This window comes from Akebia trifoliata, unplaced genomic scaffold (assembly GCF_017979445.1).
Source record: "Akebia trifoliata isolate Shusen 1 unplaced genomic scaffold, ASM1797944v1 Contig00880, whole genome shotgun sequence".
Taxonomy (NCBI): Eukaryota; Viridiplantae; Streptophyta; class Magnoliopsida; order Ranunculales; family Lardizabalaceae; genus Akebia; species Akebia trifoliata.
In genome coordinates this window covers 1-21,179 of record NW_028237297.1, presented here as the reverse complement: position 1 = coordinate 21,179, position 21,179 = coordinate 1, and the positions used below count along the sequence as shown (strand labels likewise).

The window sequence follows — 21,179 nt, the reverse complement described above, 5'->3', positions numbered from 1 at the left end:
ACGCGGAGTCGGTAAAATTTAAAAACGATTACATCAGCACGGAGCTGGCATCGACACGGAGTCGGTACAAATTTTAAAAACGATTTCATCAACACAGAGTTGGCATCGACACGGAGTCGGTAAAATTTAAAAACGATTACATCAGCACGGAGCTGGCATCGACACGGAGTCGGTACAAATTTTAAAAACGATTTCATCAACACGGAGTTGGCATCGACACGGAGTCGGTAAAATTTAAAAACGATTACATCAGCACGGAGCTGGCATCGACACGGAGTCGGTACAAATTTTAAAAACGATTTCATCAACACGGAGTTTGCATCGACACGGAGTCGGTAAAATATTTTGAAAGAGAAGATTACATTTTGAATTTTGTACACCAACCCATTAAACAATTTATGCCATGATTATCCACAAATAAACTTAAAGAAATTTCATTGAACTATTGAAAATTGTTTGACAAATAGGATTTTCATTGAATTACAACTTTCAAATAACCCTGTTTTACATTCTTTTACATGGATGCTTGGATTTGTTTTGATCGTCATCAGGATTGCTGGGACAATTAGGCTTGCTTCTTTTGGTTCTAACGACTGACTCTTTGAACTCTGCTGGTCCATCTGGATACCCTAAGGTGCGCTTGTTCCACGCCTTCTCAATGAGATGCACTAACTTTTCAATCAATGGTTCGGGAGAAAAGAATTGTTTGTGTTGAGGTAGCGAAAACTCTATAGGTACTCCGTACTGTTCTGGGATCAAAGCAGGTTGGTAAAAAGATGTCTCCTCTAGTCCGATCAAACGGACATAATAGGATCCTTTGGTACCTAAAACAGGGTAGTCCGTCATCCACCAAGGGCATCTCAAACCAATATGACGTGCAAGACGAGAATCCAACCATTTGCCCCAAGCCTTGACTGAGTTGTGACGCACTAACATGTTTCTCTTGGAAAAGTGCTCGGGCCTATACTCGAGGGTTGAAGGAATGTCCACAATTTTGAGACGGTCGCAGAGCCACATATAAAGTAGGTGAGGGCTTCCTTTGAAATCCCTTCCCTCACCCTTTTTAATGGCATCCAAACCTGAGAAGGTTTCAGCTAGAATCAAAGGTACGGGATTGGCTTTTCTAGAGAGCTGGGAAGCTATGTCTATGAAAGACTCAGGAACGGTTTGACCCTCGCTTTTGGAGGTCAGTATGTATTGGGCTAGGATTCCTAAACACAATCGATAGTCTCTAGTGGCTCTCCAAGCATCTGGCTTTACATGGATGGGATGACTGCGGGAGTGGTATGGACTCAATAAGGGTATTAAATCCAATCTCCCGTTACGGACTAAGGCCTTGGCTTCTTCCTTTGAAATGTTTAGGCCTGTGGCGAGTTCACCCGAATATCCTGTCTTCAATGAAGGCCTGACTAGAGGACCTGAAGTAGATATCCCCATGATGCCACAATAGTCTTCATGAGTAGGGCACAAGTGCATATGCCCAATGTGGAAGATGTGAAGATATGGGTTCCAACGCTTGGCCATAGCGCGCAAAAGGTTCCAATCTATCTCAAACTCGTGAAAGTACAGGGCGCATCTCAACATGAATTTTGCAAAGTTGAATTTCTCTACGGTGTGCATCCCAGTGATAGTTGTTTTGACCAATTGGTCGATTGGGTTATTGCCTGCAGCCAGCATCCTGAGTTGACACAAGAGAATAGTTCAGTACATTTCCAAGGTTTATGTAAAAATTACTTTTCTTTTGAAAATCTTTGTTCTTATGGAAAACACTTTCTTGAAAACACTTTTTTGAAAATTTGATTTTCATTTTGATTTAAATGGCCTGGCCTATCATGATCATTGGATCGAGATGGACTGGGTCATTATTGAATTTTTGCAAGAACTGGATTCTTTATTGGGTCGGTGTACCCCTTTTAATTTCTGAAAACAAAATTTTGACCCTTGAGGACAATCATACACTTTGATCTCTTTATTCACATCATTCACATACACCAATCATCAAGTTTCTTTCAACAACCCGGGAACACCCGCGATAAGTTCGAGTCGTGACTTACAGGGAAGGCTTCTAGACTCTAAGTTTACTACTGCAATGCATTTTTTTCTGGCCACTCTTGCCCAAGCACACCTATATACCTCTCAAGCGTACTCAATCAGATGGTACGTGGTGACTTGGTTTGTTATACCGTATAGGTGACAATCTAAAACTTCAATTCACTTCTCTGAAGCCAAAAACAGTCAGTTTGATCCCCAGTTGAGAGGTAGCGCACGATGCTGAGCAAAGGCCCGCTTAAGTACCTCTCGTCTAGAATAGACGTAATCTATCCCCCTCGTACAGTAGGGTACAGCGGGGCAGTGAAAGCGCCCTCGATCCGCGGGGTGCGCGGATCCGCTTTTGACCCTTGATATTTGGGAGTCGCCACCTAGTTATTACGGTCTAGGAACCGATCAATGACTCTAAACGGATAAAAACTAATCTAAAACCAAAAAAACTGAATTCGGGGATCATGTTACGGGATTGGAAGGTGTTAGGCACCAACCCCGCCTGGCCAAAGCCGGTCTCTACTAAATTCCCAAGTAAATTACATTGCTAAAACCTAGATAAAAAAAAATAATAAATAAAAAATACCTTTCCGATGCAAGGACTTGGTTCCCTCAGATCTGACAAAAAGAGCTCCTTGTACCGTGCTCCCTTGCTTCGTTCTGTTTTCGGATTTGACTTCGGATCTCCGAGGCAAGGTATCTCCTTGTTTTTGAATCTAAACTCTTCAAGTTCGTTGAGGATTTGGGGGTGTTTTTAGAAGGCTTTTGGGTGTTTTCTAGACTAAAATTGAAGGAGGGATGTTAGATAAGGAGTTGGGGCTCCAAAACTAAGGTTTATGGGGGGCTAGGGGAGCTTCTGGACCTACTTCTCTTAGGGTTTATTATTTGATACGAAAATAGGGTGTGAGCACCTCTATTTATAGATGTTTTTAGGGGTTGATTTGGATAGAGTTAGTGTTTAATTAGAGATCTTTTAATTAGAGTTGTGTTTTAGTTTGACTTGTTTTAGGTAGAATTGTGTTTTAATTAGAATTGTTTTAGGTAGAATTGTGTTTTAATTCAAATTGTTTTAGGTAGAATTGTTTTTAAGCTAGAACTCTATTAGATAGAGTTATTAATCAATTATAATTCTATTATGACTTTTGGTCTTATTTGATTGACTTTTAATGTTTTGACTTTAGTCTTAATTGATTGACTTTTAATATTTTGACTTCAGTCTTGCTTAATTGACTTTAATTTTGACTTCAGTCTCACTTGATTGACTTTAATACCTTGACTTCAGTCTTGCTTGATTTACTTTAAATTTTTGGAGAAGGTCCCTCCATTATTTCTTTAATTCTTTGGACCCCCAAATGGAGGGGTCCTTAAAGAAATATCCCACGAACCCTCAACAATTTTGCCTGAGAGTCCGATTAATCGATTTTTTAGATTCAAAATTTTAAATTAATTTCATTAATGTTTAAATTTAATTATTTAATTTTTTATTTATTAATTTCGGAATTTTTTATCATGAAAATTGTGAAATTACCGTTTTGCCCCCGGAGAGGACTTTTCACGTTTTAAGTCGGTTTTTAATGTTCTAAGATGTTTTAGAATCGGTTTTTCGTAAGGAATTCAATGGAAATATTAGTTTTTGTTATTTATGAAATTTTTTGTGTGAAATTATTGTGAACTTTATGAGGGGCATTTTCGTAATTTTGTCAAATTCTGTTAAAATTGGTGAAATGATTTATTTGGTTCCGATTTGTCATTTTATGTGTTCGAATGGGTTTTCCTAACCGTAACGTAGGCTCTAGGGTTGTTTTGAGGTTAGGGGTATTTTGATAATTTTTAATGATTTTTATCGTGAAGCTTCTTTTTGGTCTGCAAGATGATGATTTCTATGTTTCTGGGGTCGTACTTTCCTAGCGTAGCGTGGTTTCTAAGGTTTTGTCAATTCGAGATACCTCATCTGGATTTCTGAAACAAATCTGGTAACAAAGTAAAGCAATGGAATACACATCCATCATTGGGAATCCTTGCGATCGGGTTGACGAGTTGATTAATCAGGCGGATGCAAAAATGGGGTGTCTACAGGCAGGATCTTGCTTAGGCACTGGTTTTGACAAAGAAGTGCAATTGATGTACTTGGATTATCTTTTATATATCTATGGGTACGAGTCAAGAGTTGTAGCTTTCATAAATGGTTTTCGCATCCCGCGAGAGGACCGACCACGTACTAGTACTACGTTGGCAATCGGGACATGTGACCGTGCGGCTTACAATAGGACAAAGGCTCAGGTCGCTCCAACATGGGTGTATCAAATACCTTTCAGAATCACCTGATCAAACGGTATTGATTCCCCAGTTTTATATACCTTACGGTACGTGATTGGAGTTGTGGTTTTCATGAATGACGTCGCATCTCCGAGGAGACCGGGCCACGCACTAGTGCCACGTTGGCTATTAGGGACATGCAAGTTTGCAATACAGTAAAGTAAACGTGCTAGTGGTGTGTGCAAATAGGATAGGGTGCGCCTGGGGCATTTTTCAGATGAGTGGGCCCGTTGGCCCGATCATAGCCTATTAGATAATTTGTCCGTAAGAGTCGCACATTCATCATCAACCAATCAATTTTTTTTTTTTTTTTTCATCATTTTTTTTTCAATTTTACGAATGAACTAATCATAAAAGGACTTCTCTTTTTTCATTATAGTCCAACCGATGATCACTTTGAATTTTCATTTTGATCAATCAAAAAGTGGCGAGCGGTACGCCCTGAGTTTGAGAAAGATGATCCGTTTGATCTTTTGAAGCTTTAAAACTTAAAATAAAAATAAGTTCCAAGAGGAAAGTTTCCAAGACTGATGTAAGGAACAAGTTGAGCAAAAAAAAAATAAATTTTTTTTTTTTTTAAATTTAATTAATTTTTTTTTTTAATAAAAATTTGTATGTGCTCATTTTGAGGCACATTGCCTCTGGTTTTTGGCTTGGGCCAAAATTTTTTTCCTTTTTTATGCTTTTCTTTCCTACTCATTTTGTATCGCGACGAGATGTCAAACGGAAATGGTAGCGTAAACGATAGTAAATGAGCTCAAAAACCGATTCTGAGTTATCAAAATGTTGCTGACTTTGTCACATTTGGTAGAAAATTTTGTTCTACCCCAAATCGATATGCACTAATAGTTAATCGGAGATCGGACGAGAAAGTTATGATCATTTTAAGTTCGACTGTCCATTCGGCCAAAAAAGAAGAAAAACGACTTTTTTTTTATTTTTTTTATTTTTTTTATTTTTTTATACTCATTTTGAGGCACATTGCCTCTGGTTTTTGGCTTGGGCCAAAAAAGAAATTTTTTTTTTCATTTGTTTGGTGATATACATGCTTAAAAAGACATAATCGGGGAAATAAAGTGAAAATCGGTTTTTTTTTTTTTTTTTGTTTTTTTTTTTTCAAGTGAGTAAGTAAATAAAGGAAACCTACCTAAAAAATAATTACAACAAACACAACAAGTATTGTTAGCTTGCAAAAATAAAAATAAAAATAAAAATTGAAACATTTCCTTTTTTACCAAAATAACCGAGTTGACACGAGGGTGGAGCCTTTACTCCCCAGTGGAGTCGCCATGCTGTAGACGTGTGATTTCGTCATTATGATGACTACATCTACAATGATTTGGAGTCGCCACCATTCAAGTTGGAAGTGGGTGTGAATGGTCACCCGGGGTACATTTTCCAAAAGATGAGATTTTTGGCATTTTAGTGACTCACGATGGATAAAGGGGTAGTCAAACCTCGAGATTTGGGTAAGCGGCTCGGTTGAAGAAAAGGGAAGGTGTTAGGCACCCTTTCCTCCCCGCCACGTGGCGGTAACCTCAAATAATTCGATCATTTTGATTTTTAAAAGAAGGTGAAAAATGTGCCACGTGGGTGCATTTGTTCCCTAAGTAGGGATTCATTTTCGGCTTGATCATAGGGTCATTTCATTAATGGAAATGACCCATATGAACCTTAGCCTTGGGGCCCAATCATCAAAAGGGGTAAAATAAAATAGAAGAAGGGGGTGTTAGAAGAGGGAAAGAGTAGAAGGTTAGAGAAAGAGAGGGGGGTGTGCTTCAAACCCACCTTGTATCTTGTTTCTTCTTTTCTTCTTATTGCTTGAGTCTTCTTGAGTCCTTAGTATAATATAGGAGTATGAGAAGGGGAAGAGGTGATTAGAGAGAGTAGGAATTTCTTTTGTTTTAGTGAGACTTGTAGAGGATTTGTGAGAGAGAGTTGGTAAACTTGGTGAGAATTGGTGATGGTTGTTAGTAGAAAGAGTATTGGGGAGAAGTTTTGTAATGAGAAGTTGGGGGCCATTTTTGGGAAGAGGAGGAGGGTATTTATAGATGTTGAGGAGTTATTTTAGGGATATAATGGGGTGAAGTGAAGAAAAAGGGTAGAATGGTTATGAGTTTGAGAGAGAAGTGGGTGTAATTTAGAGGAGATTGGAGGGTATTTAGGTAAGGAGGGTTAAATGGGTGAGTTTTGACCCAAATGGTTTGGATCCTACCCAACCCATTTGGGTGGAGTGTTTGATGAGGTAAATTTAAGATGGTGGTTGTGATTTGATTTAAGAGCATGGAGGATTTAAAGAGGTGGTTGATGATATTTTGGGAGGGTGAGGGAGATGATGCCATGTGTTAAGGTGGGTGGAAATGAAGGGTTGAGATAAGTTGATGGGAGAGGTTGAGTGTTTGACTTGAGAGGATGGTGTAGGTTTAGGTTGTAGATATAGGTTTTGTAGGGAATGATGAGGGTAGATTAGGGAGGTATAGGTTAGGGGTGTGGGTAGATGTGTTTGATTTGAGAGAAAAGTGATAGGTTGATGTGTGGGTAGATGGGATTTAAAGCAAATTAATGGGGTAGGTAGTTGGGTGAGGGAGGTGAGATGGGGTGATGACATGTGTCATCTTTGATTATCAAGATGGTGATTGGTTGATGTGTGTAGTGGTTGATGGGTTAGGGTTGTGGGTTGGATATGATTGGATATGGATTTGGGCTAGAGGCTTCGGAGTGTTTTGGGCTTGGGTTATGAAATGGTTTTGATTTTAGGAATTGGTTGGGGGTTATTTTGGAATGGATTTTGAGGGTATAGGTTGGTTTTAGATTTTGGTTGATGTGGATTGATTTTAAGTTAGGGGTAAGATGAGAAATCGATTTTGGAAAGTGTTGAGGGCTCATGGGCTTAGGTGGGCCTATGGTTTTTTGCGGATACGGAGGCGGAGCGATGGTAGTAGAGGAGGGGTAGACATCCCCCGTCTCACATTTTAATTTTTTAATTTTTTAGATTTTTGCATCATTAGTTTGATCAAAAATGCCACGTGTTGGCGAATCGGGCTTTTTAGGCCCGTTGGTGAAATTTACCGAAAATTGGCGCGTTTTTATTTTGGAAGCGGAGCGGTGAATATTGGGAAGACGTAAGGTAGGCCGAATCCTTTTGGTGGGTCTCCTAAACCATTGAGAGGTCTTAGGGGCCTCGGGTTGGTAAAAATGTCACTTTTCAATGACTTGGGCTTTTAAGGCCCGTTGGCCCATTTATTTAGAAAATCGATATTTTTGGGCCCTTTCGAGAAGTGGCCCGTTCAAATTGAGGTGTCTACAAGTATATTATATACTAAATCCTCTAATTGCATACAAGTTCATTGTTAATCCATAATAATTTGTGTTTTCCATTTAATTATGTAATTCAGAACTAATTACTGTTATTTACGTGTAACAAGAATTATTCGTAAAGTTTTAAGATGAATCAGGAAAAATCGAAGTTACCACTATGATCCAAGATCCAAAAGAAGGCCATGGACCACAAGTCAAGTCAATTGACTAAAACTTCACGGCGGCATCATGGTCAACTGTGGCGGCACACTCAACTAAGAAAGCCATATCTCGAGATTTGTACTGAAACTTGACGACTGGATACCATTCGTAGTAGATTACTTTTAGTATTTTTTATAAATACAGAATGTCTCCAAAACCGTAATTTCTATAGAAAAATCCTAATCTTGTCTCTCTATAAATAGAAGACTATACCAAGGGTTCAAGAGGCTGAATATTTAGAATTAGATTAGTACTTATTTTTTTTTTTAATTTTTATGAAAGTTGTAAAGAGGCTCTGCCAATTGGAAGTCAAGTAATGAAGATAACTTATTTCCTTCATCTCTCTTTTCTTTTCATAATTCCTGTATTTTTTTTGTTTTATTGTTCTTGCGATGACTATTGGCTAAATCTCCAGTAGATCGATTGAGGAAGCTTGAGCAAGTTTTGTTAGTGTTTTATGATATTCATAATGATTTAATAGTCTTATTGTGATAGCGTAGGTATTTATTATTAGGTTGAGTATTAATTATTTTCAAAGTTTTGATGGTGTATTTCTTTGATAAGTTCAAAAAGAACCATGCTCTATAGGGAATAGTTAATGTTTACCTAATAATCTCAGTCTAAACTATTTCATACTTTTGATTTTGTTTATATTATAACTGCTTGATTTTTCGATCCACAAACATTAGTTTTCTTTAGTAGATCGAGATAAGTAGAGAATCAGAATTCACTAATAAAGCTTGTGAAGGTGGATTCAATTGATCTACACTTCTCTCTCATATTTTAAGTTTATTTTATTTCAGTAGTTTATTTTAGATAAATTCCTTTCAAAATTATTTTTAATCATTTTTCGAAACTTGAATTGGATTGGAAGAAATATATTTTGGATTAACGTTGTCTTTATGGTTCGACCCTTGCTTGCGAAGGTTTTCTTTTGTTCTTTTTTTTATTATCATCTACAGCTCGAACAAATTCGCGTCGTTGCCAAGGAGAACGGTGTAATCCAATTTTTTTTATTTAAAAATCTGATTTGATTTTCTATTGATCAAAGTTGTTATTTCAGAAAAATCCAAAAAAATAATGCTGGATTCTAAAGTTAGTACGAATAAAACCCTAAAATTTGAGTCAATTTCATCATAAAAATTTCTCACCTCTTAGGTCAACTATGGCGCCGCGGTTAAACCTCGAGATTCGCACTTTAATTTTTGCTGAATTTTTCTTCAAACTTCTAGATTTCAATGAACATATAATTTTTCTAAAATTCTAATTTTGATTTGTCTTCTATTTTCAGTCGAAGGATTCGACGATGAGCAACGTGGTTGGTAAATTTTATTCCACCACCCGGATCCGATTTTTTAACGAAGAGCAAGAATTTATTTATTTTTATTTATTTTAAGTAGAACTACAGTAGGATTTTATTTTAAGAAGTTTTAATTTATTTTAATTTTAATTTTAATTATTTCGTGAAGGCTCAGATTGCAGTAGAATTAATGGAGGATGATAGTGGGACGAAACTGTCTCAGCTTTTCGGGTTCGTACACCGAGTTTGGTATCGGTGGCCCGAGTCCAATCAAATCGATCAACGCCCGTCTAGAACGAGAGGTAAAACTATGAACCCCCATGCATCCCTTGCAAGTGGATTTCTATATTGAATTTGAGTGAGTTAACTATACACTTTCGATTGCACAATAGTAAAAAAGGCACCCTTACGAGGATGGCACAAACAAGTTAAGAATCGGATTTCATCACCGTATTCTTTTCCTATTAGGAAATTAATTCACACAAGCCCAAATTTAATTAAAATTTGATTAGACTTGACCATAGGTCTCATCGAGCTTAATAGGCAAAGCTAGCCTAAGTTGCACCAATTGTACTTCTTGATCGAAATCAGTGCCTAAGTAAAATCCTGCCCCGCTGTACCCTACTGTATGAGAGAAATAGACGAAGAGGTGATTTAAGAGTACCCTTGTTCAGCATCGCGCGCCACCTTTCATTTGGGGATTAAACTAGTTGATTTCAATTTCAGAGAACTGGGTTGGAAGCTCGAGTTATTCCTTTGAAACAGTTAAGAGCTGTCTAGTCTAATAGGAACCCATCAAGCACGTATGAAATTCCTTCCTACTATCTATGTTCATCATTAGTGCATGTTAGGTAGGAGATCTCAAAAGAATCCACTTGAACCATTTGATCTCGAAATCATAAAATCTCATCCACTTCAAGGGACTAGAAGAGAATTTGATTCCTCACCTATCTTTCAGCCACCCGAGATGGTTCAACCGATTGCCCCACCTCAAATGATCCAAAAAAATCAACGAACTCTCAATGAGTTATTCGCACCTACTACAACCACTCCCCCTTTATGTATTGCCTTGCCAGCAACTAATGTGGCACAATTCAAAATTAGGGCAGCTACTATCAATATGCTCCCTAAGTTTCATGGGTTCGAGAGTAAACAATCCTATAAACATTTGAATAATTTCTGATCATATGTCAAATCTTCAAAATGGTCACCTTGATGATGAAAATGCCAAGTTAAGGTTGTTCCCTCTAGCTCTAGAAGATCATGCAGTAGCATGGATGAACTAGATGCCCTCTAACTCGATCACTACTTAGGATGAGTTATCTCGTAAATTCATCGCTAAGTTCTTTTCAATGACAAAAAACAGAACAAATCAAAAATGCATTAGGAACTTCAAGGGCAAACCTGATGAAGAATTTTCCCAAACATGGAAAAGATTTCATGACCTGCTTGTAAAATGCCCACATCAAGGGATTGATAAAGCCTAACTGGTCAATTTCTTCTATCGTGGTCTTACGACAGCACAACGTATCTTTTTGGAGTTTATGCACAAAGGAAAATTCATAAATTAGACTCCAAATCAAGCTTATGATTTTTCTCATAGAACTCGCTGAAAATGCTCGAAACTAGAGTACCAATTTAGGAAACTCTGATAGGAATGAGTTGGGAACAAATAAACCAGGAATGTACGAGATCAAAAGTGATTCTGATCTCAAAAACGTAATGACTACTCTGGTTAGTACTATGCAAAACTTAAAAAAAAATTTGATGTTTTCAGCATCAAAACTAGCCAACAAGTGGTACATTCTGCACTCCAAGTAAATTCAGAGATGCCTTTCACATGTAACATATGCGAAACATTTGACCACCTTATGGAAAACTGTCCTGTGGCCAATACAGAACAAGCTAATGCTATTGGGTCATATAGCATTTTTAGGAAACCCACTCTAAACTCGTATAATCAAACTTACGACCCTGAAAATAGGTTTCACCCCAACTTCTTCTATCGTCAGAACGAACCTATCCAACAGGGTGGTGCTCCAGGTTTTCAAAAAGGTTATTATAAGCAATCTCAATCCAATGCGAAACTTTCTTTGGTTCCACAAGCATCTTATTCTTCACTCCATGCGTCTCATCATAGGGCAATTATTGTTGACCTTATGACCAATTATTCTCCCCCAATTGTACAAATAAACCCTACATTAGAAACATTGGTCACAGAGATATTCAAGTAACAACAAAAATTCATGCAGAACCAAAATCAAAGGAGTCACAAGCATAAACAATCAATTAAAAATCTTGAGATTCAACTAGGGCAATTATCGCTCTCTCTTGGGAAGAGAAAAATTGGACAATTTCCAAGTCAAACTGTGCCTAACCTAAGAAGAACTGTCCCAAAAGGACAGTATGAAATAGCAAGTCAACCTGGTTCCTCTAATGACTCTATTCAAGCAATCCACACACTACATTCTGGTAAGTTAGTGGATGACCAAGTGCACATGACCAATGAGGTCCCAATAAAAGAGGACATCCAAAGTGCACCTTCAACAGAGGAAAAGAACCAACAAATAAGAAATTCCTACTCAAATGGAAAAAGATATTACCATTCCCAATGCCATATTTCCACATAGATTAGTAGATAATAAAAAAGGAAAGCAATTAGAAGGTATTCTTGAAGTCTTCAAGAATGTTCAGATTAACATCCATTTTCTGGATGCTATCTGTCAAATTCCTTCATATACTAAGTTCCTTAAAGATCTCACTACGGTAAAAAAAAAAAACCTTTGTGCCTAAAGAGACTACAATTATAGCCTAATTATCTTGTCTGATTCAACAGACAATTGTGCCTAAATTCAAGGATCCAGGCTATTCAACAATCTCTGTGTATATAGGGGAAACAATGATTGAGAAATGTCTGTTAGATCTAGAGGCTAGTGTAAATCTGCTATCCCTTTCTGTCTATAAACAACTAGGTTTGGGGAAACTCAAACCTATAGATATCACTCTCAGTTTGGCAGATAGACCAGTCAAGATTCCTAAGGGGGTAGTGGAAAATGTAATAATCAAGGTTAAAGACTTCTATTTTCCTGTTGATTTTGTGGTACTTGACACTGAATTCGTCATAAACCCAAACAATCATGTTCCAATAATCTTAGGTCGACCATTCTTAGCCACATTTGATGCTGTGATCAGATGTAGAAACGGGATCGTGACGTTAGCCTTTGAAGACATGAAAATAAAATTGAATGTTTTCCACAACAAGTGTCAATCCATTGACATGGATGATATGAAGAAGTCAATATGATTGATACATTGGTCAGCAGAACATTTCAGGACTCGGAGAATATTAACCCGTTAGAAGAATACTTAGGTCAATTTGACCTTAAGTTTGATGAAGAACAGTCCATCAAGGAGGTAAATGCCCTCCTAGAATCTGTCCGCGAGATGGACTTTGCAAATTGGTAACCTAAAATAGAGAGTCTCCCCACATCTTCATCGAAACCTTCAATTGAAGAGATTCCTAAACCTGAACTCAAACAGTTGCCTAACACGTTGAAATATACGTTCTTAGGGAAAGCCAAAACCTTCCATGTAATCATATCACCCGACTTAGAAAAGTCTTAAAAAAAGTAGTTATTAGAGGTCCTTTGAGAACATAAGGAAGTTATTGGTTCGACTATAGTTGATATCAAGGGCATCAGTCCCTCTATGGTTATGCACCAAATACACCTCGAGGATAACTACAAAATATCGAGAGAATCGCAAAGGAGATTGAATCCGGTCTTATAAGAGATTGTCCGTGGAAAAGTCCTCAATTGCTAGATGTGGGTATTATATTCATCATCTCAGACAGTAAATGGGTAAGTCCTGTTCAAATGGTCTCAAAGAAATTTGGTGTCACTATTGTGACCAACAAGGATAATGAATTAGTACCAACTCGTATCCAAACTAGGTGGCGAGTTTGTATAGACTATAGGAAGTTGAAGTTTATGACACGAAAAGATCACTTCCCTCTTCCATTCATAGATTAAATGCTCGAATGCCTACTTGGACACGCCTACTACTACTTTCTTGATGGATATTTGGGATACAATCAGATCCCGATCGCCCCTAAAGATCAAAAAAAAAATAATTTTCTCATGTCCCTTCGGGACTTTTGCCTATCGACGCATGCTATTTGGACTTTACAATGCTCCAACAACATTTTCAGCGATGTATGTTGAGCATTTTCTCCGATATGGTAGAAATATTTCTTGAAGTCTTCATGGATGACTTTTCAATTTTTGGATCTAGCTTTGACAATTGCCTATATCACTTAAAGTTAGTCTTAGCTAGATGCCGCCAAAAGAATCTGGTGTTAAACTAAGAGAAGTGCCATTTCATGGTCACTTCCGGGATTGTATTGGGACACATTATATCCCATAAGGGAATTGAGGTAAAATAAGGCAAAAATTGACCTTATCACTAATTTACCTCCTCCTAAAATTGTGAAGGAAGTCCATTCTTTCCTAGGGCATGCAGGTTTTTACAGGCATTTCATTAAGGATTTTGAAAAAATTTCCAAACCTCTATGCGACTTATTATCCAAAAATGCAAACTTTGAACTCTCTATCACCTGTTTAAATGCATTTGACAAACTCAAAACTGAGTTGACAACAACACCTATCATCCAACCACCAAACTGAAATTTTCTCCTTGAGGTGATGTGTAATGCTTTAGACTAAGCAATAAGTGGTGTACTGGGGCAACGAGTTGACAAAATCCCTCATGTTATCCAGCATGTGAGCAAAACATTGAACGATGCCCAACTTAATTATTCAACTTCGGAGAAGTTGCTAACAGTAGTTTTTGCTCTGGAAAAATTCTGTATCTAAGGTTATAATCTTCACCTATCATGCATTGCTGAAATACCTTCTTTCCAAGAAGGATGCAAAGCAAGGTTAATCCGATGGGTTCTTTTACTATAAGAATTTGATTTGGAAATTCAAGATAAGAAAGGATGCGAGAATGTGGTTGCCGATCACTTATCTAGATTGGTAGTTGAAACAAGTTCTGATTCCCTTCCAATCTTTAAGAATTTTCTAGATGAACCCTTGATGTCTATGTCTAATATGGATACACGTTGGTATGTTGACATTGTCAATTACCTGGTGCCTGGACAAACACCGACCTCATGAAAGAAACAAGAACGACTGAGATTTCTCGCCCAAGCTAAATGGTTCTTTTGGGATGACCCGTACTTATTTAAGTATTGTCCAGATCAAATAATTCGTCGGTGTATTTCTGACCATGATCAGAAACATATACTCGATTTCTACCATAACCACGCCTGTGGTGGACACTTTGGAGGCAAGAAAACAATAGCAAAAGTGTTGCAATGCGGTTTTTACTGACCAACATTTTTTTCGTGATACCCACATCTTTGCTAAATCTTGTGATCGATGCCAACGTTTAGGAAAGATTAGTCGAAGGAATGAAATGCCTCAACAACCCATTTTGATTATTGAAATTTTCAATGTTTGGGGCATTGATTTCATGGGACCCTTCCCCATTTCGCATGGCTTTCAGATTATTTTAGTTGTAGTCAACTACGTATCTAAATGGGTAAAAGCAATAGCGTGTCAGACCAACGAACACAAAGTCATTGTCAACTTCCTTAAAAATATTGTATTGCTCATTTCAGTACCCTAAGGACAATCATTAGTGACGGAGGTAAGTATTTCTGTAATCGAATTTTTGAAAGTCTCATGCTTAAATACGCTATTACTCACAAAGTCGCCACTCCATATCACCCTCAAACGAGTGGACAGGTCAAAATCTCCAATCATGAAATCAAGATCATTCTTGAAAAAATAGTCAATCCTTTACGAAAGGATTGGGCTTTGCGATTAAATGACGTATTGTGGGCATATCGGACTACTTTCAAAACTCCGATTGGCATGTCCCCCTATAGTCTCATGTTTGGAAAATCCTGTCATCTCCCAATAGAATTCGAACACTGTGCATATTAAGGTATAAAACATCTTCACTTTGATCTTGTTAAAGTAGGAGAGCACAGAAAACTCCAACTCTCTGAGTTAGAAGAACTGCGTAATGATGCATACGATAATGATCGACTATACAAGGATCGTACAAAGGCTTGGCATGACAAATACATTCAACGAAAGTCCTTTCATATAAGTCAGCAGGTATTACTCTATAATTTTCGCCTCCACCTATTTCCTGAAAAATTGAAATCTCGATGGACAGGACCCTTTGTGGTCCATAAAATTAATTCCTATAGCAATATCGAGATACTCAATACAACAGATGGTAGTATTTTCCATGTCAATGGTCAACAACTCAAGCCATTTCTCACACTACCACCCCAAGAAAAAGATTCTTACTTGAGGGATCCTGTGTATCAGGATTAGCCTTATGTTGTTATCTGGCTGACAACAATAAACTTAGCGAGGCTTGGTAGGCAACCCATGTATTTTTATTTGTTAGGATATCTTTCTCTAGATAAGAATATTTTTTTAATTAGATTAGTAGTCAGGATTTCCTTCAAATATTTTTTTTTTAATTTTGCATAAATTTATTGTACAATTTTCTCGAAAATTTTATTTTTTGATTTCAACTTTTCTAAGAAAATTTATTTTCCGTGGATTTTCAAGGTGGCAAATTTATTTTCCAAGAAAATCAAACACCATCTATAAAAGAAAAGCCCTAATCCTTATCTCTTCCCATCTTCTCCATCTAGCCTCCATCTCCATATTTCTTCACTATATACATAAGTTCACCGTCGGCAATCCAACCGTTAGAATCTCAATCTGATTGGTCCATTGTTTCTCCCAGGTATCACGATTCACATACTCTCTCAGCACTACTATTGCCACCTTCCAACAGCATCGCCAGGCCCATTCCTGGTGCCATCGTGATTATGGGGCCCATGTGCTCCAATTTTCTACATCTTCTTTTCCTTATCATTCTCTCTTCATCCATGGCACCAAACATCGATCCATTTTTCTGGAGGAGATTTATCATGACACATTTCTTACCCCTCAAGGATCGTGGTTCAGCGACGCATTGATTGCCTATAGGTGGAGTCATTTTTTTTACGAAGGTGATGAGCAATATAGCAATGAATTAGTTAGGGAGTTATGTGGGTCATATGTATCCGATGATTCATTCGCTGCATTAATCACCATCAAGTTTAGAGGCATTACATTCACAATTGATGCTTCCAATCTACATGCAATATTAGGAATCGCACTGGTAGATAATGGTGTTTGTGAGCCCGGTTTTGAGTTTGATTACTACATCACACGGTTAGAACTGTCCAAACAAACCATTTCCATCACGAATACTGGGTTGAAATCCAAATGCATGTATGAAAATCAATATTTGTGTTGGTGATGAATTATGACTAATGTAATTGGGACTTCACATTCTATTGAGATGTACACTAAAGATCTATAATTTCTTCATGCGATTCAGTCTCGTAACCATACCTTTTGTGTGGTTTGTCTTCTGTTAAAAATAATAGTGGCAGTGATGACCAGTCCTAGTTGTTCATTTGCACTATCTCATCTCGTCTGTAGGATTATACAACGAAGGATGGGGTTCCAATAGTCGATTTACTCATACGAGGGAATCTAGAACGTCTCTCACCCTGTAAGGGAAAACAAGTCTTCAAGACCTATGTACAGGCCTCTAGTCCCCAGGTGTCGATGAAAAAGACTCAAGAAGGTCAACCAGCATTGCAAAGATCTGCAAATTGGTTAGTAGTAGATTCTGGCATACATTGCGGAGAAGAAGGCACGTGCGAGTGCATGAGCCACTGAGAGTTCAGATTCAGATTAGGATGAGTTTTATTTCGATTATGATATTTTTAATTTCTTAGTTAGGTTGTTTTTAAATTCCTAGGTAGGATTTTATGCAATCCTATTTAGAAAATTATCATTGTTCTAAATCTTCATCTTTTCAGATTAGTTATAACAAGAGTTTGCGAATTAATGTCAAAATCGATTCAGGTATGATCTAACCATTCTCTTGCTTTCTTTACTACTTACATATTGAGGACAATATGTCATTTAGGTCTGGGGGTATTAAGTTAGCTCACAATTTTATTACATCTCATTGTTAGTTTAGTTTCATGTTTAAAAATAAATAAATAAATAAAAATAGATTTAACACTTGCAAAATATTTTCTTCCAACTCTTTTTATGTACTGTTACATATGAATTTCAAATTTCAGGCTCATGTCCTAATTTTTTATCATAAGTTCATTTCGTTATTCCTCATAAAGAAAATCAAAATAATATTTTGAAAAATTCATGACACTTCTAATTGAGTAAAAATAAGGTTTTATGGAACAAGTTTTGACCCTCTTCTTTGTTTAGAGTGTTAGGGGAAATCAAATCTAATGAACTATGACTTCCTTGTCCCTTAGTCTACTGGTTAGAAGAAAAATAGAACTGGAGATAATATATTTGGACAGCAATCATAAGATTGAACTGGAAGGACTACCTATTTTTTGTAAAAAAAACACTAGAAAATTGATGATGTGTGCAGAAGGTTAAAAAATAAATTAGAAAAATGGTGAAGTAGAGAAAATAAAAAATAAAAATATATGGAAAAGACCAAATCAAAGTAAAAATACTTGAGCTGAAAAAGTACAAAAAGAAAAGAGTCTAATGTGACCAAATAAAGTAGTTTCAGTAGGGTGAAAGTCGTCAATAGTAAAAACGTGAGTAAACTAGAATATCACAGATAAAACCCCTTAGAGGTATTAAAGTGAACATCTACACCTCTCACAATCCTAGACAAGATACTTAATTTTGAGTTAGAACTGAGGAAGAATCGACCATTTTTAGTAGTTAGGAGGTGAAATCTTGTTCCTACAAAAGATGTTTTTTTAATGAAAAATTAGAAAAATTACACGAGCACTCAAGTTATCTTTGAAAGTTTCTAAACTGAGAAGTGAAATGAAAACTAGAACTTTGCTTAAACGTATGGACATTTGACTAATTTTGTGAAGTATTATTATGTTTGCCATATATCTATTGAGTTTGACTTTGATATTTTTATAAAGTGTTAAAATTTTGTGAGTATATTCACTGCAAACCCTCACAAGTCAAAACTCATCCACTAGGAATTTAAGAGCTTGCTGTATTCGCTAAATGCAGTCGTGTAACCTACGAAAGTGGTTTGTAACTTACTTTTTATTTTATTTTTGCTCGAGACTAGTAAAATCTAGGTTTGGGGTATGATCAGGATTTAAAAAGTCATTTCTAGAGCCCTAATTACATAGACTTTACTAGTAAATACACTAAGCACTTTAATTACATACAAGTTCATTGTTAGTCCATAATAATTTGTATTTTCCAATTAATTATATAATTCGAAACTAATTACTGTTATTTACGTGTAACATGAATTATTCGTAAAGTTTCAAGACGAATAAAAAAAAAATCGAACTTACCACTATGATCCAGGATCCAAAAGAAAATCATGGACAAAAAGTTAAGTCAATTGACCAAAACTTCACGGTGGTGCCATGGTCAACTGTGACTATGCGATTAACTAAGAAAGTCAAACCTCGAGATTTGTACTAAAGTTTGGCGGCTGCATACCATTCGTTATAGATTATTTTTAGTATTTTTTGTAAATACGGAATGTCTTCGAAATCCTAATTTCTATAGAAAAACCCTAATCTAGTCTCTCTATAAATAGAAGACCAGACCAAGGGTTGAAGAGGCTGAATTTTTAGAATTAGATTAGTATTTTATTTCTTTCTTTTTTGAGTTTTATTAAAGTTGTAAGGAGGCTCTACCAGTTGGAAGTCAAGCAATAAAGATAACTTTTTTCCTTCATCTCTCTTTTTTCTCCATATTTTCTTTATTTTATTTTTGCTTTATTGTTCTTGTGATGACTATTGACTAAATCTCCGGTAGATCGGTTGAGGAAGCTTGAGTAAGTTTTGTTAGTATTTTATGATTTTCATAATGATTTAATAGTCTTATTGTGATAGCGTAGCTATTTTTTATTAGGTTGAGTATTAATTATTTTCAAAATTTTGATATTCTCTTTCTTTGATAAGTTCAAAAAGAATCATGTTCTACAAAGAATAGTTAATGTTTACCTAATAATCTTGGCCAAAATTATTTCATACTTTTTATTTTGTTTATATTATAACTGCTTGACTTTCCAATCCACAAATATTGTTTTATTTAGTGGATCGAGATAAGTAGAGAACCAGAATTTACTGATAAAGCTTGTGAATGTGGATTCAATTGATCTACACTTCTCTTTCATATTCTTAAGTTTCTTTTATTTCAGTAGTTTATTTTAGATAAATCCCTTTCAAAATTATTTTTAATTGTTTTCCAAAAACTTGAATTGGATTGGAAGAAATATATTTTAGATTAATGCTGTCTTTATGGTTCGACCCTGCTTGCCAAGGTTTTCTTTTGTTTTTTATTTGTTATCATCTGCAGTTCGAACAATTGTCAACCATTATGAGGGGCATTTTCATAATTTTATCAAATTAGTAAAAATTGGCAAAATGATTTACTTGATTTCATTTTGTTGCTTTATGTGTTCTAATGGATTTTCCTAAGCGTGATGTGGGATGTAATGATGTTTTGATGTTAGAGGTATTTTGATAATTTGATCATTTTTTAGTGATTTTTATCGTAAAGCTTCTTTTTGTTTGAAAAATGATGATTTATACATTGTGAGTCATATTTTTCTTACGTAGTGTGCTTTCTACAGTTTTGTAAGTTTGAGATACCTCATCCGAGTTTTTGAAACATATGTAGTTATAAAATAGAGTATTGGAATAATCATCCATCATTGGGAACCATTGCAATCGGGTTGGCGGGTTGACTAATCAGATTAGTGCGAAAATGAGATGTCTATAGATACCCCTCTTTGACAGCGGGTTGATGCAAACTAGATAGCAAATCTATTTTAGTAGATAGTGTAATATCTGAATGACAAAGCTAATGACAGTTCATTTTGCAGCCTGATTTAACAATTCGTGAGGGTATTTGGATCCTTGAGGATAATACTCTCCTCGAACTAAAAAGTTATCAGGTCCTCGAGTACGAGTTCTCACTGATGGTGTCAGATCATTGAATTAAAAAAATTTCCTTGACTAATGAAACAAATGTGCAAGTATGTGAACTTCAAATCTAAGAGGGTTTGAGCTAAAATTGAGTAAAATCTTAGCATAAACTAAGCATAATCTAAGCAAAAATTGAGCATAATCTGAGCAAAGTGGAATGTCTTACTCTACCTACCCTGGGTAGAAGATTAATGAATAATTTTTTTTTGGAATCCTACTTTACCTACTAGGGGTGAAAGAGTAATGAACTAGTTTTTTGAGAAGTCATACTCTATTTACTTCGGGTGAAAGAGTAATGAACTAATTTTTTGAGTGTCTTACTCTACCTACTCGGGGTAAAAGAGTAATGAACTAATTTTCTAGGGAGTCCTACTCTACCTACTCAGGGTGAAGGAGTAATGAGCTTATTTTTTGGGAATCTCACTCTACCTACTCAGGGTGAAAGAGTAATGAACTAATTTTCTGGGAGTCTTACTCTATCTACTAAGGATGAAAAAGTAATGAACTAATTTTTTGGGAATCCTACTTTACCTACTCAGGGTGAAAGAGTAATAAACTAATTTTTGGGAGTCCTACTCTACCTACTCATGGTGAATGAGTAATAAACTAATTTTTTGGGTGTCCTACTCTACCTACTCAGGGCGAAAAAGTAATGAACTAATTTTTTTTGAAAATCCTACTCTACCTACTTGGGGTGAATGAACTATTTTTTTTTTGGAGTCCTATTCTACCTACTCGGGGTGAAAGAGTAATGAACTACTTTTCTGGGAGTCCTACCTACTTACTCAAGGTGGAAGAGTAATGAACTATCTGAGTAAAATCTAAGAAAACCCTCGACGGTGTCTGGCTGAGCATAATCTAAGAAAACCCTCGATGGTATCTAGTTGAGCA

At 36.3% G+C, this 21,179-nt stretch overlaps 1 protein-coding gene across 1 annotated transcript; it reads right to left on the bottom strand.

Moving 5' to 3' along the window:
- Window positions 1-503: 503 nt before the first annotated feature.
- LOC147380915 (uncharacterized) lies at window positions 504-6,348 on the bottom strand. Its single transcript, XM_086431058.1, has 2 exons — window positions 6,145-6,348; window positions 504-1,678 (listed from the first exon to the last, which is right to left on the bottom strand). The coding sequence occupies exon 2, from the start codon at window positions 1,675-1,677 to the stop codon at window positions 505-507; it is 1,173 nt and encodes a 390-aa protein (XP_086287184.1). The 5' UTR covers window position 1,678; window positions 6,145-6,348; the 3' UTR covers window position 504.
- Window positions 6,349-21,179: the final 14,831 nt, after the last annotated feature.

Coding starts and splice junctions, on each gene's coding strand:
- LOC147380915 (XM_086431058.1), bottom strand. CDS start 1,677: ATGCTGGCTGCAGGCAATAACCCAATCGACCAATTGGTCAAAACAACT.